Consider the following 18,690-nt stretch of genomic DNA (forward strand, 5'->3'; position numbering starts at 1 on the left):
TCACTTGTTAAAATCTCTAAAAAGACAAATATTTAGGAACGGAGGAAGTACTAGTATCCCGTACCAACTTGCCACTACTAATAAGCAAAGATCAAACGGAAAGCGGCCGCTGGATGATACTAAACGTCCTGGACAAAAAGTTCTTCTCACAAAGAACATAAAAAATCGCGGGCCCCGACCAGAATGATGCGCGCATGCATGCCACTTGCGATTCTCCCAAAAAAAAAAAACCCAAAAAAACACACGGCCTTCGAACCCTCGATTTCTCTCCTTCGTTCTCTTCTCAATGTCCCAATTTTTTTTTCGAGGGGAGGCGTAGGCTGCAAGTGGCAATGTTGTCCCATATCAGGCCCACGGTACTCGGCAGCCCACGCGCGAGCGGAGAAGCGGCCCACGCTCGCTTGCCCGTCCCGTCCGTGAGGGACGTCGGTTGGCTTGCTGGTGGTGCGATTAGTCCCACCTCGCTCGCGGAGGTGGGTGGCGAGGGGCGAGCGGGTATAAGATGGGGTTGCGGGCGGACCGGAGAAGGCATCTTTGCGCTTGGGGCAATGACGCAGCTAGTGAGGTTATACCGAGGCGCGTCAATTGCTGGTTGAAAACTATTTCCAAACCCCCTCTTTGGCCCTTATGGGCCACTGAGAATTTCTGGAAGGGCTCCCTCTCTTCGGAGAGGGGAAAGCCCTACAAATCTAATTCAAAATTTACCTCTGACCTGATTGAACTCTGCTATGGCATGATTCTGAAACTAAGATGCATTTAAGTTTTTTCTGTCAACGTGTATACTCTTGAGCGAGCCGTCGTGGGATACGTACGGTCGGAAAAACCGCTTCCCATCTAAACGAAAAGCCGCTTACCCTGCTGTGTTGGCGTAGTGCCCGTTGCCGCATACGCATCTCCGACGACTGGACCAACTAACCCCAAATTCCCAAAACGTTCTCCCTTTCGCGCCTCCTCCGCACCGCACCAGCCTCCATGCCGCCGCCGTCGGTGGCGCGGCAGGTGGCGGAGATTGCGGCGGAGCCCGACCGCGCCGCCGCGTACGCGCGCCTCCTCCACCTGCAGCGCGCGTGCGCCGACGACCCCTCCGCCGCGGCCGACCTCGCGGCGGCCTCCCCCTCCGCCCTGCTCCCGCTCCTCCTCCGCGACGCCGCGGACCATGACGAGGGCGTCGCCGCCTCCGCGCTCAAGTGCCTCGGCTTCGCGCTCTACCACCCCGTCCTCGTCTCCACCATACCAGGTAGCAGCGCGGCACCCGCACCCATTTCGTCAGTTGAATGTGCTGTTCGGGTTCTGCCGGGCTAGGGTTGGAAGAAGCCGAGGTAGAATGCAGATAGCCCGAAGATCGATTTAGTTGTCAGACTATTGTGCGTTGTTCAGTCCAGCATTGCCCTTGGGGCTAACACTCGCTATGTCGTTCTGCTTCGTCGATGTCCTTGTTCGGCTGTACATTCACTTCCAGTATTCTTCCACTAGATGTATCGATAGTAAGCTCTTGGGTCAAATCCATTTTCCTACGATCTTGCAGTATCAGGCTGACGTATTGGCCTTTTTCCAATAAGGTACTCCGTCTACATATGTTAGAAGTCAGAGCTGATAATTTCTTGTTTTGACAGTTCATGATTTTCTACAATTAAAGAGACTGTCTATTTTGCTAGTATTTTAAATCACTATCCATTGCTGTCTCTTATTTTTTGATTGCCCTCGAACCGATTAATGTGCTCAGTTGCTCATGCATGCCCCTGAACCATCAAATTACTTTGTATAAAGCAGGGCGCTGAGCCATTCATCTAACAAAACCATCAAATAACTTGCTGCTTTAAAGGATCAGTTATAATATTTATTTTTCGTACCCTGCAGGACAGTTGGCTCAATTGGTATTGGCTACTTTGGTTCGGCTGATCATGACCACCAAGATGAAGGTTTGTTCTGCTCACCATTTTTTGTTTTCAGGTTCTTCTTTTGTTCAGTTTTACTGTGGAGAATGTGTGTGCTCGTTCAGTAATTGAGTTCCTATTTCTTGTCTTAATTTGTTATTACAGGCTATTTGTAATCTTGCAGTCTGGTGCATTTCTGTTCAACAATTGGAGGCTTCGGTGGTAGAGGATGGAGTAACTCCCTTGCTCAATGCTATTGTTTATGCCCTTGATAATCCATTTGGTTCTTTGTCTACAACATTTGAGGCTGTTCAGGTTTTCTTCCCACTTAAACTGCGTTCTATTGCATTACCTCTCTTTTGTTTGGTGAACTAAGTAATTAATCTCATAGTATGCCTATCTGGTTTGTTGAACAGAGTAATTAATCTCATAGTATGTTTCTTATAGCAATAAAACAGTTCATGTGAATGATTTCTTTGCAGCATAATGTATTGCCAGTGATCAACATAGTTGGCATCTTTTTACAATTGCTGTAACTGAAGGGGTTTACCTCCAACCCTGCAAGACATCTGTGTAACCTTTTCCAAACAGGCTCAAGTGTTAAGACTGCCGTATTAAGATACATTTTTTCTTATGAAAACAGTTTAAGTTACTAATTAATATATGCCCACTCTCTTGCTAATGAACTTTGAGTGAATCTGTTTAATTCTTTCATCACTTATAATTGCAAAGGCAACACTCTTCCTTGAGAAGTATGTTAATTTAGTAAAATATCTCGGTAATTATTAGATTTCATTACTCTTATATTTCACGTCTTCATCAGGAGGAAAAACAAATTGTTCGTAGATGATGTCATTAGATTTTTTCCATGCCTCACTAGTTTATTTTATGTTGCCGCACCAGCTAGAAAATCATCCAAGTCGGAGGGTTTTACCTTTTAGTATGAGCACTTTTGGCATAAATGTGAAGCACACACTTGATTGTTGTTCCTTTTTTGTGGTTTAATGTTTTACCTGCTAGTAATACTTGAACTAAGCCCTTCTTTGAAACCTCTTTCTCAAGGCTACCATGAAACTTGCTAGTCAATATCCAAAAGGAATGAGAGACCAATCAAGCATATGGGTTCCCCCAATATACCGAAGACTCTTAAGTGCTGACAAGCCGGAAAGGGATATGTCTGAAAGATGCCTCATTAAGGTGTCATCAGTTATTTTACCTCCTCAATCTCCTCTTTCTAAGGTAATTGAATAATGACTCCTATAATGATTTGGAGTTAGATGTTTCTAACTGCTGACATTAGTTTCCTCATTGCGAACTATAGTAACCAGATTGTGTCTTTATAACTGTAAGTCAGGTATCACAGACTTAGTTGCCACTAAGCACTTGGCTGTTAACTGTTGAAAATGTTTTGGATCGAGTCTGTTACTGAATACAAATATGCTCTGGGAGCTTCATAGAAAAACAAAAGTCAACATATGCTTTTCTGTGTAGCACTGAAATGGCCTGCAGTTTTATTTAGTTTGATATGATCATAGAAATCATTTAAGAAAGCAGACTGAAAGTTACAACAGATTAACCAAGGCCAGTTTATATCTGGCACAGTACAATAATGCTTCTCAGTTACATTAATGTTTATGCTAGATTTGAAATGTTGTATCTTCATATCGTTGAATGATTTAGTCATCTCCTACTACTTTCCCCGTTGCAATGATCCTTGTGTTATTACAACAGTTGTTTACCAACCTCTTATTGTACCGTTTTACTTGCTAGTGTAATAGAAAATTCCAATTTCAAATCCTTTATGTATTGTGCAGGAAGTAGCTTTTGACCTTGAGCAAAAGCTACTCTGTTCTATGCTTGATATGCTCAATGACCCTTCAAAGAAAATTCAAGCAGTAAAGTCATGGGGATGGTTCATATCCTTACTTGGCGCAAGTGCAGCGAGCACTAGACCTCTACTTAACAAAATGCTTAAAGTCCCTGAGCAATTATTTACTGATCCTGATCCTCAAGTTCAGATAACCACAATCGTGAGTTAAACCATTTCCTTAAGTACAGTTGTTTTCTTTTAAAACAAATATATTCCAGTATAAAATGATGATATTTTCAGAATCGCAGGTTACCTGGAGAAATTTGGTGGATGCATTTTTTGGGCCACAAGCTTTAGAAAATATGGATCAGGGGACAGTGATGTCTCCTATTGAACCCAGAGCACAAGCTAGTGCTCAGATGAAAAAGATAAGGCTAATTATGATGCCTTTATGTGGAGTTCTGTCAAGAAGTCATAATATTGCTTTAAGTTCCTCCTGCTTGAGCACATGGCATTACCTTTTATATAAACTTGGTGATTTGATTAACCATTTATCCATTCTGGAGGCTGCTTTTGGGCCAGTACTCAAGATAATTTTCTCCATTGGACTTGCTAATCAGAACAAGCCACTGTGGTCATTTTGCATCAATCTGTTTCATGACTTTATTTCAGTAAGAGTTAGGCATTTGATCTCACATGATGAGAATGTGTGTGTTCCACTGAATCAGAACTTGCTATCCCAAACTTGTACGCATCTCAAGGCCTTGTTTGATGTTTCTCAGATCAAATGGTTACCATGGGATGTTACTAGCTTTGATTTTCAGTTGGAGATCCTTGGCTCAATTGTGAATCCAGAACTACTTCATAACATGACTGCTGACATGGTCGTAACTATTATGGACTCCACAACACAAACTTTCAGGTTGCTTCTACAGGGAGTTCGAGTTCAGTGTAACTCAAAGTTTGCTGATGACAATGTCATGATATGCATTACTAAGGTATGCAAGTTTGTAAAGAAGGTGTTTCTGGATATGGTAGGAAAGCAAAAGAGTAACAGTTCCGCAGTGTTGGTACAGTTTTGTCTTCAGTTTGTGAAGTGTACTGTAGAGGAACTGGATAATTCTCTGTTGGCTTCTGGAAAGTACGAGTTATGCTTAGACATCGAACAAATAAAGGAGATTGAATATGCAGAATGCAGTCCGAAGTTATCTCATCCAAGAATCAGGCCACTTGCTTACCTGGAGTTGGTTTCTCCAGCAGTTTACTTGACTGCATTATCTCTGTCAATCGTAGCTCAGTTTACTGGAGAATTATCACCTGGAGATGCCGAGCAATTGGCTTCAATTATCTGTCCACCTGATCTACCGGAGAACTTTCATGCTGTCGTTGCTTTTTTGTATATGCAGATCATGCGTCCAGTAGATAGTCGGCTAAGAATAAAATGGTTGGTGGTGTGGAACAAAGTGTCAAAGCGCTTGAATGAGCAAATGATCTCTTACTTAAAGGTTGGCTGTGGTGCAAGTGGCCATGATGTACTCTGTCAGTTCTTCTGTTACCCATTTTTTGCTCTCGTATCCCCTGGGAGTATATCTGCTCATTGGAATGCTGAAATTAGTTCCGAGGGTTACCTTAACATGACACAAGACTTAGAGGTGGAGCTGGTTATTGAGGTTTATCTATCCTTTTGTACAAACTCCAGTTATTGTTCAGAGCCTGCTTACATGGTTTTCCTAGAGCACTTTTTTGAATATTTGATCCACATAGTTGATAAAAACATGTCCTCAATCCAAGCCAATCTCAAGTATTGCTTAGAGAATAAGTCTAAAAACATTAATATCCTATCTGTTCTTGGCAACGTAGTTATTGGACTACTAGAGAATGCCCAAATTTTTAATTATGCTAACAAAGAGAGAGAAATAACGACAAATGAGGATCCTGCTGGATGCAGCGGACCTAACCTTTTCTTGGGTAGCTTGAAGCTTGCTAACAGGTGCGTTGAATCACACTTCTAGATGAAACACATCTAGTTATTCTGCCTACCTTAAAAAGATGCCAAGCTCAGTAATCTCTAATCACTATGTAATATATATGCAGGTTTATGAAGCTATCAGGTCTTGCTTTCAAAGAAAATCCAGCTGCACAATACCAAGTCACAAGCAGGTAAGTAACCAGATTCACAATATTGTAGATTAATTTCAATAGCAGCAAGCTGGACTTAGTCTATTACTCTATTTACATCTGTGCCTTCCGTTATGCTTCAGGTATTTCTCATCTTTATCTGATTTTGTTGGACATCTTACATCGACCAAAGACATTCTTCTACTCTTTGAGGTTTGTGCCATCTCCCCAGTCTCGAAGGGCATCATCTTCATATGTGTTGAACTAATACAAGCATATACTTTGTGTGAATGCTAACTGCATGATAAACATCACATCATCCGTGCAGATAATTGGGGATCAATTTACTGAATGGCTCACCTTATCTAGCACATCGTACGGCATAATACGTCAAGGAGAAACCATTGACCAGCTTGAGAAACTCTGGCTCAACACTGTCACATGCCTGACGACGAGCCGGCTCATCAGTGACTGCCCCTTCCTTGAGAAGCATCATCTGCTTCTCCAAGCGGCGATTAATCACCCACATGGCCCCATTTCAGCTGCAACCACGGCAATGCGGAGATCGCCAGGATCCAGCAACGCAGGCCTGCGACACGCTGGACGTCGGTCAGTTTCCAAGGCAGATGAGCTGTCTCTAGACAGGTCAGGGAAGGATCCTAACTGCGCCAGCGACGCCGAGAGGGCCTTCGCGCTCGAGGAATTCAACATTTCAAGGATGTCCGTGGCGCCTGTGGTGTCAGGTAGAGGGACTGTCAGGTCAAGCACGACTGACCGCGGCCAGAGTAATGGTGAATCGCTCAGGGTCTCCGCTGGTTTGGGGAGGAAGAGGCTGAAGATTATGAGGTACTCAGGTAACGGGAAGGGGCTTGGCAAAGTTACCGACGCCTCCTTCTCGCCGGGGTGGGCGGAAGGTGAAGTTTGCAGGAAACCAGAACTGATATTGGAAATGCTCAAGAGGAAGAGATAGTAGCTTCAACCCATCGCCATGTATGTATGCCATGGTTGTGTACTTGTATATGTATCAACGTGAAGCCTACGCCTGACCTCCATTAGGAAAATAGTGTACGCCTAACAAGAAGTGATGCCAAGAAATCACTGCGCTTTACGCCATCATCCAGCTAGCAGGGCGAGGAGCGATGCCGTCTCCAACCTGCTTCGCATTGTCCGCTCTCCATTCGTCAGCATCATCAGCACCAGCCAGGGTTGAAAAACATCATGCTCACGTATAGATTCAAATTCAGCATCATTTTCCAGCGACTTCACATTTTTCGCATGCTTCACTTCTTATTATTGCTGAGTTTGTTTTTCTCGTAGCTCCCTGAGCGAGATTGATTTGAAACTGAAATTTTACATGTTTGCAGAACATCAAACTGTCCAACACACTATTTTCTTCCAGAATTTTTGAGAGATCATTTCGACGAGATAGTTCCTCTTGACTTGTGAGCAGTTATCAGTTGCTACTTGCAATTGATACTGAAAAAGCTAAGTGTTTGGAGCTAGGAGTTATCTAAGCATTTCAGAACTGATACACATCAGATGTGTAGGAGTTATCTAAGCATTTCAGAACCGGTACTCATCAGATGTGCGCAATACGACCATGAAACATTTCATAATAACTATAATAATATCATGAAGCATCATCCAGTTACAGAAAACATAACTTGACCACATCCAGGGTCCATACATCATATAACGGCACTGAAAAGTTCAACAAGTACGAGCAGAAAGCTAAGCATTTGGTAATAATAGTAGGAACGAAAAGCTAGGAAATTAAGCTGGCTGGCATCTGGAAATAGGAAGCTGGTGTTGAATGTGCGAGCACTCTAGTTTGATGGGCTTGCTGGACCACTAGAGGATCCACTCGCAGAACCACTCGATTCAGTAGCACCTGGAGTTCCACTGGCCACATCCTGTTTCATCTCCTCTTTTTCATCAGCTGCAAACCTTCCAATGACCACCTGCGCATCAGCACAACAAAATGCAAACCATTAAGAGAAAGCACAAGGTTCTCAATTGCAATATATGTATGTTTTCGTGAAACGATGCTATTTCCCAAACAAGCTATTTACCATAAAAAGAAGCACATCATTGATTTTCAGTAGGAATATTAATACATGTACAATGTAACTCATTTGGCAGCACACATTTTGTTTTCGAAACATAGGAAGCACATATAGACTTAATAAATACTTGAACAAACGAAGCAAGATACAATGGAAGCTATTGGTATATATGGAACAAAGATCTTAGTTGGTCTTTTGGTAATCTGCTATTGGTATATATGGAGCAAGATACAAGGTGAAAGATGGCAACCTGAACAGGTGATGCTGCAATCAGAGGTCCTGCTAACCCACCGCCGAAGATGCGGCCATCAGCACCGACAAGCGAAATAGCGAACCCACCTTTTAGAGAGCTCACTCCATCAGTTTTTGACGGCAGATACGAGCCGGTCATAGAGACAATGTCAAAACAACCCTGCATATTACATGCTAAGGATTAGACAGTGTTTAGAGCTGGTAACAAATCTAGAGGCCAAACACCGATATTTCATTTTTAGAAGACCAGAACTACAAAACGCTATGTTTCCCTTGCGATATTCTCTATGCTGGTAAAGGAAGCAATTAGACAATCTCACTACTACCTCACATTTCATTTTGCTTTTATAGTTCTCTTGATTTGGTTGGAGCTGAACTTTTATTTTGAAAATATACCAGAAAAAACGGGATTTCTAGCGTATAGATTCCAAGCTAAAACAATAGAGCAAACCTCATGAATAACTGTTTCAAGCGGAGAAGCTGGTTGATGCAGTGTCACATTGGACACGGCGCCCTCGGCAGACATGATAAAAACTGCCCAACCATTCCCACCATACGACTTGACTTCCATTGCTACATCCTGAAACCATGGGTTCCTTATTAGTAGAATTTTACAATACATGCATAATATGGGGTGGAATAGAGAACTTATGAAAATGATGCGAAAGGCAATGAAAAACTGGAAAAGAGAGGGACAACACCAAGCTCTCTTCAACATATTGTAGGATGGATATAGACATAACCGGTTGAAAAAATGTGCTGAACAATAAATCAAGAAAGAGCCAAATGTTATCTCCAAATTTTACACCAAATAAGCATTGCTATCCCGATATTTTTTCTCCGCTTCTAGTCTGAGTCCGATCCGGATCCGGTCGTTATCCACTTCGAATCCAATAAAATAAATATGGTAAAGGATATGTGGAAATCATTACTAATCCGATCCGATCCTTTACATCCCATCTGCCCAGAGCCAAAAAGTCTCTCCCGCTTTAAAAAATATATCAAGTGCAAGTCATTTCAATATACATATGTACGACGCACATATCGTTAAGTAGAGGCAACTTTGGTCAATTTTTTCTAATATTTAACAATAAATACATCCACAAAATAAACTTTATTTTTTCTAAAAGGAACCACTTCAATTGGATATTCTAATATCTAGTATCCAGATACTATGACGAAATATTAATAGAGCACTGAATGTCTCTAGGAGCATTACAAGAGTAGGAAAATTTACCTGTCCACCTTGAACTATGATGATCCGAGGAACTATTTCAGTCCCACACGGCTCTGCCAGATAAAAAATCCATTTCAAATTAGTTTTTTTGGGAAATATATTGTAATTAATGCTGGCGAACTGATGATAGCACTCATGTGCATGCGCCTATAAACAGTACTACATGATCTGAAATAAACTAACATCCTAGAAATACAATTTCAAAGCTTCAGGAAATACGCCGGGTGACTCATAGCTCGTGCAGCGCCGTTGGGAGCCGCAAGACACGACGAACATGTTGCAGGAGTAGGAAGAGCTACCTTGTTCAGCATTGACCAGGCGGGCCCCGACGATGGGCTGTGGCTGTGGATGAAGTGGACTCTTGGGCATTCCAGCGCCATAGGCCGCCTTGCCCGCACCCGCCGGGATGGCTCCTCCTTCCATTGCCTTCACGAGCAAAAACAACACACACACTGACACAAACAAAAGAAACCGTCACTTGTTTTACTGGTAACTCGATACCTGAAAATGCACAAACCCAGGGCTTTTTATAGGGCAGTGGGTGGGATGCGATTTTGACGTGGGTATTCTTTGGGGTGCCTTTAGATTCATTAATTACTTGTTTCCTTTTGGTTCTCAGAGGAAGTTTTTTTTGGAAATTTCTTGATTGGTCACTATGGATGTGTTCAGAACTTCAGATGATGAGCTAGGTTATTTTCTTCCTATTTCATGGACTTTCAAACGCAAACATGACAGAACTATAAATGAAAAATCTAAAGTTGGCAAAACAATTAATGAAACTCCAAAGATAACACAACAGTGTAAATGAAATCCCAAAGATGGAAAACAATAAATGAAAATCCAAAGATAACCCTATCTTTGGATTCTCATTCATTGTTTGCCATATTTAGATTTTCATTTATTACTTGCTATCTTTGGATTTGGATTTATTGCTATGCCATTTTTTGAATTTCATTTATATGTTGCGCGATATTTGGACCTTTCATTTATTATTATGCCAAATTTAGATTTTCATTTATTATTATGCCATTTTTGGATTTTTAATTGTTGTTATGGACTTTGGATTTTTATGGGCATTCCTCCGCTCGAGTCCACCTATTGCTATCTTTTCAAGTGGGCCATGTTTGGATTTACAATGCATGAATGATATGTTAGAGGGGGCAGTTACCGTGCACTCTCAAGCCGACTTTATACATGAGATGGTTTAGGTTCGGAAGGATCGTAATTTTTCGTAGTAATCGTGCATCTTCATTACTAACTAACAAGTGCACACAAAAACACACTAGAGACTACTAGAGACCGAGAGAAGGCATGCAAATTGGATTTTTTGTCTAGGAAAGCCCCCAAAAAATAGAAAAGTAATATTAGGTGCTTTAGAGGTAGTCGCACACACCACAACCATCGGCTGCCACCAACCTCATTCACCATTGAGGTGCTCATTGGAAGAGATTCCAAGCCTCCATTGTCGGAACTAAGGAAGTGCCATCGCTAGAGAGGATTTGAAAGGCGAAGAATACACACTTGCAAGTAGTCAGGCAGATTGAATTGTAGAACAATCCCGCGTTGACTTGGGCTTAGATCTGTCTATATATCGTCCCAATGACATTATGAAAGAACGCTAGATCCGCCAACTTTGAACGACTGTCGCTCCAAAGCCACTATTGATTTCCTATCGGTTGCTTGCCTCCGAGAGGCAACAACTACCATCAACAAATTAAAAAACAAATCTCGCTACCTAGCGGAATAATGAGCCCACGAGGCCACCAGATCTTTGAAGTCACCATGGCAAGGAAGAACCGGGGCAAGATTATTAAACACTAGAGAAGCAGGTTTCCCCCACCCATCGTGGGAGCGGTGGACATGCGAGGGGGGGGGGGACTCAGGTTTTCAGCCGAATTTTCTAGATAGAAGGGGAGAGAGTGAATAAAGACCCAAAAACATAAGAATTGTATCAAGTAGGTGTTCTAATGCCAGAAAAAAAATTACTCCACTGGCCTATTCCCCTTATGCTTCATCAATGACTTTACTCTTCAATACCTCCATAGCAGGTCGTTGCAATATTCCACAATACAAATAAAGAGATGCAAAAGAGTAAGGATATCACCAAGTTTATAGTGTTGCCGAAGAGATTGGAGGTGACACCCTTCCTTAATTCCGTAATATGATCATCGATGAGCTGATCCGCCATGAGATTAGAAATCTTGGAATCAAATATCTAAACATCAATGAGTCGATCCACCATATGCTTACCCGCCTTAAACTCAACAATTTGATTGCAGAGACAAATTTTATGTGGTTGTACACCTTGTGCTCGCAACCATTGTGACGGGGCGGATCTACGTTGTACTGACATAATTAAACTAGGAGAGTTGATTCTTTTAAGATGCAAGGAAGAAGTGACTTCAAACTTAGATGGGATGGTGTCAGAGTCGAGATTGAAAGTGGAGAACAGGAGGTTTGGGGCGAGATATTAGGGGCTGCGGCGGCGGCGGCGGGGGGGGGGGGGGGGAGTTTTGAGGGAACACTTAGGGTTGAGGGGAGCGGTGAGTCTTTTATAATACTCGGTATGCGGTGGCCCCACCTAGAAGAAGGCAATGAAGAATTATTTTTATGTGTCGTATGTCGGCTACATTGTCAAGAAAACAGTATGACATGGCAGTAAGGTGGAATATGACATGAGTTCTTCTTTCGATTTTTCGACGGGTAGTCTGGTCCAACTTGCCTCATATGCATGATAAGCTTTACGATCCTAAGGAACATATGACCCAACCATTAGAAGTGGACGATGATGGTGGGGATTGCAGACTAGGAGGGGAGTATAAGATAATAATTGCGGGATGGGCGATCTAGTGACACCAGTTCACACTATTTTTCTTTGAATGGGAATGGTTGGAGTGTTATATTTTGTTAAGATATATGTGATATGGTAAGCTTTTCATTTCATAGACACCAAGAGTTTACCATTTCAAATGGGACAATCAACCTTCTTTGAAAGACTCCGGAATCAATCTATTAAACTCATTTGAGAGCTAAATCAAACATGTAGAGTTGTTATAAGTTGTTGAGAAAATGCAACATACCAAAAACTTCCAAAATTTGGAATGTTATGAATTATTAATAAGTTAATTTTCTCTAGGTTTTAGAACATTTTAGAGGACTTGCTGAAACTTTCTGAGTAGATGAACGTGGCTCTCTTATATATCCTTGATGAGAGGTTTACAACCAAGTTCCAACTTTGGTTTTGAGACACTAAAATTGAAAGTGCTAGTTATGGACTAGAGGGGGGGGGTGAATAGGCGATTTTCCTGAAAGTCTTCAAAACAAGCAAAGTTTTCGAAGACATACGGTGAAATAACACCTAAACATGATGCAGTGGAAGATAAACTACACTAGCCATGCCATAATCAAATAAACAGTATAGAGAGAAGCACGAAGACAAATAGCAGCTAGGTAGAACAAATCAGAATGGGAAGACAATATGAATCCAAATACACAATCAAAGTAGAATGTATTCACACAGTGAATTCAATGAAAGTAGGCAAGCAATGACTTCACAAAGCTAAACAGTAAGTAAAGGGTGAAGTGATAGAACCAATAGCTTGACGAAGATAAGGATTTGGTAGACCAGTTTTAGTTGCTGTGACAACTGTACGTCTGGTTAGGGAGGCTGAGTTTGAACTCAGAAGACCACGTCTTCACCTTATTCCCCTTGAGTTAAGGTCACCTAGTCCTCGCCCAATCACTCAGGTAAGTCTTCAAGGTAGACTTCCAAACCTTCACAGACTTCGTTCACTGGCAATCCACAATGACTCTTGGATTGTCGTCGGAAACCACGTCCACCTATGCAGCCATGAGCCCCTTTTGGTTTGGTAGGGGGAATGAGCACGTTGCACAAAGAGTAGAGAACGTCGGGAAGCATGACAGAGATCACACGAGCAGTTTTTACCCAAGTTCAGGCCGCCGCAAGGCGTAAAACCCTACTCCTGCTTTGGTGGATTGATGGTGGACTGTGGTGGAGAACGCAGTGCTCTTGCCCGACAGGGTTGCCTTGGGGCAGGAGTAGCTACGCACGTATGAGTGTAAAGGGGTGCGAATCCTTTCTACGGTTGCCATGTGCCTCCTTTTATAGATCAAGGGGTCACCATAGTGGCAAATCAGTCATGATGCACTGATTAGACAGCTAACAGTGCTATATACCTAACTCTGCAGATAGGGCAGAGCGCATTAAATGCGCCGCTTAGCATCACATCATGGAATGCCCAGCAAGCCTTGCCGGGCTGTTTTGCCACCTTCTTGCCTGTCTGCTTGACACGTTGCTGGACGGGTGTCATTTGGAGGTGTTTTCCGTAGGAAGTGGCTTCCATGTGGCAGAAAACAACCACTTAGTCACTTGGGGGATTGACACTGCACCGTTCAAAGACTTGTGTCGCTGTGAGGTGGAGTGGTGGAGCCTTGGCGGGGTGGTTTGCCTTCGTTGTGCCCGGTAAGACTGCTGGGACGACCTTGATGCTTACTCTTGGGGCCACCTCAACCTCACCTGGCTCGCCTGCCCGGCAAGGGAGGTTTTCTCTTAATGATATCTTGCTTCCTTTGGCTTGACTTGGTCCTCTTGTTCTGCACTCTGACTTGTCAAATAACTGATCTCTTGTGCTTGGACTTGTTTTGGTCATTTCAATCTTGCTCTTTTAGGCCTGTGCACGGTCTGGGCAACAAACCAAGGGTTTGTTGCACAGACAGAAACCCTCGGGCCTGGCTCGAACGCACTGCCGTGCGTCATCGGGGTAGGCCCTAACCAGTTCATATGCCATAGGGGAGTAACTATGCTTCTTCATTAACCTGTGCCCAGGTCAGTTTCCGGTTCTCCGGCGCATCGTGTAACACCAATTTTAGCGGGACCATTACAACCGTGAATGACTTTAACGCATGGGTGAGTAACTGCCAATTCACTCTTCCCACCACACCCTTATACTTGGACACATATGTTGCATGCATTGTGTGGGGTAGGTAGCGGAGGCGCGTGGTGCGGGAGAGCGTCAAGGCAGGGCCCCGACCTTCTTGGATTGGTGGAGGGATGGCGGTTACCCACCGGGGATCTGCCCTTAGTCCAGCCTTGTCTATAAAAGGAGGGGAGGGGGAGGAGCGGGAGTATTCATCTACACACCCCCTCCTCCTTTCATTGCCTTCTTTCGGTTATGCCGAAAGGGAGAGCCTGGGGCCATGCACACCCTGGCCGTCTGGTTCTCTGGCCACTCCTCCAGGGAAGGCGATGGGCCAGGAGCCCGATGCCTCCCTAGAGTGGTGGTGATGGAGAGAAAACGAGGGAAGATGGAGAAGGCGGGTGGCAGGGCGTCAGGTCGGAGTACGATGGTACTGATGCCTTCATCTCCTACTGGTGACCTGCCGCCTCAGCTTTTCGGTCTTCCCCTCCCTCCCCGACACCATCATCACCGGCCTCTTGGCTGTCGGGGAGGGGATCGGTCTCTGGGTGCCTTCGCCTCCTCCAACAGTCTTCCACCTGAGCTTCGGCGGGTCCTTCCGCCGGCGCCCGTGCTGCGGCTTTTCGCTAGTCCAGTAGGTGGTGACCAGGGCAGCGCCGAGCTGCTCCTCCCGTCCCTCTCCTTCGCAGCCTCACCACTCCCGATCTTGTCAGGCTGCGCTCGGCAAGCCTCTGACGAGACCGGGTGGGGCGTCCGCTTCTCTTCCCATCATAATACCCAAGGGAGGAGGAACAAGAAGGGGGATTACGGGGCACTTATCTTTTTCAATCTAAAACTTTTAGGCACTTGCCAAATTTTAGTTCAAATTATGTAATCTCTTTTATCCATGTTTGTGTTCTGTAAGATGTGTACTCATTGATCAGCATATTAATGAAAAAGATAAACCTTGCTGGGTACCTGTGCATGTAACATGTCAATGCAGAGGTGGGATGCCTCTATACATTTAAGTAAACAAGTTTCCCCCGGTAGGCTATCCTGCCAGTACCCTCAGTTTGTTGCCATGGGGCTAGGCTTGCCGGGCAGAAATTGTAAAGAGGGACCAGCCCCCCGCTAAACCCTTTCGTCAGAGGTGGCTGCGACCATCCTGACCGAAGCAACATTTGAGTCAAGGGATTGGAGCACATAAGTTTTAAAGGCAGCGAGGTTTTCCTATGCACAAGTCCTGTCTACAGAACACGTATGGATAAAAGATAGAATTTATCTGTTTGGCTTGCCGGGTATCGCAACATGGGCTCGTCTTCTCTTCTCTTCTTGAGACCAAGTCCACGGCAGGAGCCTGCAATTTTGTGCAGATGAAAATGATGCCACATGCAATCTTATCTATGTGAACATACATGCTCATGATATGTGATACGTCTCCAATGTATCTATAATTTATGAAGCATTCATGCTATTATATTATCTGTTTTGGATGTTTATGGGCTTTATTATACACTTTTATATTATTTTTGGGACTAACCTATTAACCGAAGGCCCAACCCATATTGCTGTTTTCTTGCCTATTTTAGTGTTTCGAAGAAAAGGAATATCAAACGGAGCCCAAACGGAATGAAACCTTCAGGAGCGTTATTTTTGAAACGGAAGCGATCCAGGAGACTTGGAGTTGAAGTCAAGGAAGCTTCAAGGTGGCCACAAGGGTGGGGGGCACGCCCCCTACTGGGCGCGCCCCTGTCTCGTGGGCCCCTCGAGGCTCCCCCGACCGACTTCTTTCGCCTATATATTCCCATATACCCTAAAACATCAAAGACAATAATAGATCGGGAGTTCCGCCGCCGCAAGCCTCTGTAGCCACCAAAAACCTCTCGGGAGCCCGTTCCGGCACCCTGCCAGAGGGTGGATCCCTCACCGGTGGCCATCTTCATCATCCCGGCGCTCTCCATGACGAGGAGGGAGTAGTTCACCCTCGGGGCTGAGGGTATGTACCAGTAGCTATTTGTTTGATCTCTCTCTCTCTCTCTCGTGTTCTCTCTATGGCACGATCTTGATGTATCGCGAGCTTTGCTACTATATTTGGATCTTATGATGTTTCACCCCCTCTACTCTCTTGTAATGGATTGAGTTTTCCCTTTGAAGTTATCTTGTCGGATTGAGTCTTTAAGGATTTGAGAACACTTGATGTATGTCTTGCCGTGCTTATCTATGGTGACAATGGGATATTCACGTGATCCACTTGATGTATGTTTTGGTGATCAACTTGCGGGTTCCGCCCATGAACCTATGCATAGGGGTTGGCACAAGTTTTCGTCTTGACTCTCCGGTAGAAACTTTGGGGCACTCTTTGAAGTACTTTGTGTTGGTTGAATAGATGAATCTGAGATTCTGTGATGCATATCGTATAATCATGCCCAGAGATACTTGAGGTGACAATGGAGTATCTAGGTGACATTAGGGTCTTGGTTGATTTGTGTCTTAAGGTGTTATTCTAGTATGAACTCTATGATAGATTGAACGGAAATAATAGCTTCATGTTATTTTACTACGGACTCTTGAATAGATAGAGCAGAAATGATAACTTTGAGGTGGTTTCGTACCCTACCATAATCTCTTCGTTTGTTCTCCGCTATTAGTGGCTTTGGAGTGACTCTTTGTTGCACGTTGAGGGATAGTTATATGATCCAATTATGTTATTATTGTTGAGAGAACTTGCACTAGTGAAAGTATGAACCCTACCCTTGTTTCCTACCATTGCAATATCGTTTACGCTTACTTTTATCATTAGTTATCTTGCTGTTTTTATATTTTCAGATTACAAAAATCTATATCTAGTATCCATATTGCACTTGTATCACCATCTCTTCGCCGAACTAGTGCACCTATACAATTTACCATTTTATTGGGTGTGTTGGGGACACAAGAGACTCTTTGTTATTTGGTTGCAGGGTTGCTTGAGAGAGACCATCTTCATCGTACACCTCCCACGGATTGATAAACCTTAGGTCATCCACTTGAGGGAAATTTGCTACTGTCCTACAAACCTCTACACTTGGAGGCCCAACAACGTCTACAAGAAGAAGGTTGTGTAGTAGACATCAAGCTCTTTTCTGACGCCGTTGCCGGGGAGGTGAGTGCTTGAAGGTATATCTTTAGATCTTGTAATCGAATCTTTTTGTTTCTTGTTTTATCACTAGTTTAGTCTATAAAAGAAAGAAATGGAATTGAGTTTGTCTCATACACTTCATCTTTTTAGTATCTTTCGTAAGTATGATGAAAAGGAAAATTGTGCTCAAGTTCTAGAAGAAGAAGTCTATAAAATGTTTGATACTAAATCTTTGAATGATGAGCATGATTGCAATGCTGTTAGTATGAATTCCTTGAATATTCATGATGCTAATGATATGCAAAGCCACAAGCTTGGGGATGCTATGTTTGATGAAGATGATATGTTTAGTCCCCCAAGTTTTGACGAGAATATTTATTATGATGATAGCATGCCTCTTACCTATGATGATTATATTGATCAAAGTGGGTTTGGAAGAGTGTCAACTTTAGGAAGTAATGATCCCACTATTTTGTAGGATGTGAATCTTATTGTGATGAATATGAAAGTGGATTTGGAAGAGTGTCAACTTTATTTAGTGATGATTCCACTATTTTGGAAGAGGTTTCAATTGATTATGATGAGAACCAAATTGCTACTTATGATGATTATTGTGATGAAACTTATGCTATAAAAAGTAGTGATGATTATATTTATAAAACTTGTCATGATTATGATTACCCTTTTCTGAACATTACTCTTTTATTGTGGAAACAATTTTTAGTATTCAAGTCTCTTATGATACTCTCACTATTTCGAATGAGAAGAATTTTGCTTATGTGGAGAGTAGTAAATTTTATATGCTTGTAGATCATGAAAAGAATGCTTTAGGTGCTGGTTATATTGTTGAATTCATTCATGATGCTACTGAAAATTATTATGAGGGAGGAACATATGCTTGTAGGAATTGCAATAATGTCAAGTTTCCCCTCCACGTGTTGAATATCTTGAAGCTATGCTTGTTTTGCCTTCCTATGCTAGTTGATCATTGTTCCCATAAATTGTTTGCTCAAAAAATTCCTATGCATAGGAAGTGGGTTAGACTTAAATGTGTTAGCATATTCTTCATGATGCTCTCTTTATGTTTCAATTCTTATCTTTTATGTGAGCATCATTGTCATCATCATGCCTAGCTAAAAAGGCATTAAAGAAAAGCGCTTGTTGGGAGACAACCCAATATTTATCCTTACTGTTTTTGTGTGTCCACATGATTATGCTACTGTAGTAATCATGTTTTATAGCTTTTGTTTCAATAAAGTGCCAAGTAAGACCTTTAGGATAGCTTACGGTGATACTTGT

General features: G+C 42.9%; 2 protein-coding genes and 1 pseudogene across 2 annotated transcripts; 2 read left to right on the plus strand and 1 right to left on the minus strand.

The window, feature by feature from the left end:
• Positions 1 to 530: 530 nt before the first annotated feature.
• LOC123163282 (uncharacterized) lies at positions 531 to 681 on the plus strand (annotated as a pseudogene).
• Positions 549 to 7,221, plus strand: LOC123161138 (uncharacterized). The gene is made up of 9 exons (XM_044578988.1): positions 549 to 1,237; positions 1,858 to 1,919; positions 2,040 to 2,189; positions 2,937 to 3,113; positions 3,689 to 3,904; positions 3,993 to 5,674; positions 5,779 to 5,844; positions 5,946 to 6,015; positions 6,131 to 7,221. Exons 1-9 carry the CDS (start codon positions 973 to 975, stop codon positions 6,770 to 6,772), a joined length of 3,330 nt encoding a protein of 1,109 aa, XP_044434923.1. The 5' UTR covers positions 549 to 972; the 3' UTR covers positions 6,773 to 7,221.
• A 189-nt stretch (positions 7,222 to 7,410) lies between these two features.
• On the minus strand, positions 7,411 to 11,847 carry LOC123161270 (AT-hook motif nuclear-localized protein 4-like). The gene is made up of 6 exons (XM_044579123.1): positions 11,608 to 11,847; positions 9,657 to 11,533; positions 9,358 to 9,410; positions 8,572 to 8,700; positions 8,119 to 8,280; positions 7,411 to 7,763 (listed from the first exon to the last, which is right to left on the minus strand). The coding sequence occupies exons 2-6, from the start codon at positions 9,778 to 9,780 to the stop codon at positions 7,629 to 7,631; spliced, it is 603 nt and encodes a 200-aa protein (XP_044435058.1). The 5' UTR covers positions 9,781 to 11,533; positions 11,608 to 11,847; the 3' UTR covers positions 7,411 to 7,628.
• Positions 11,848 to 18,690: the final 6,843 nt, after the last annotated feature.

This window comes from Triticum aestivum, chromosome 7B, assembly GCF_018294505.1.
Source record: "Triticum aestivum cultivar Chinese Spring chromosome 7B, IWGSC CS RefSeq v2.1, whole genome shotgun sequence".
Lineage (NCBI taxonomy): Eukaryota > Viridiplantae > Streptophyta > Magnoliopsida > Poales > Poaceae > Triticum > Triticum aestivum.

Excerpts from the sequence above, each read along its gene's own strand:
- LOC123161138 (XM_044578988.1), top strand. The coding sequence starts at position 973 with ATGCCGCCGCCGTCGGTGGCGCGGCAGGTGGCGGAGATTGCGGCGGAG. Across the intron at positions 2,190-2,936 it reads CAACATTTGAGGCTGTTCAG|GCTACCATGAAACTTGCTAG; the intron begins GTTTTCTTCCCA and ends CTCTTTCTCAAG. Across the intron at positions 5,845-5,945 it reads CAATACCAAGTCACAAGCAG|GTATTTCTCATCTTTATCTG; the intron begins GTAAGTAACCAG and ends GTTATGCTTCAG.
- LOC123161270 (XM_044579123.1), bottom strand. The coding sequence starts at position 9,780 with ATGGAAGGAGGAGCCATCCCGGCGGGTGCGGGCAAGGCGGCCTATGGC. Across the intron at positions 9,411-9,656 it reads CCTGGTCAATGCTGAACAAG|AGCCGTGTGGGACTGAAATA; the intron begins GTAGCTCTTCCT and ends TTTATCTGGCAG. Across the intron at positions 7,764-8,118 it reads TTGCAGCATCACCTGTTCAG|GTGGTCATTGGAAGGTTTGC; the intron begins GTTGCCATCTTT and ends GCTGATGCGCAG.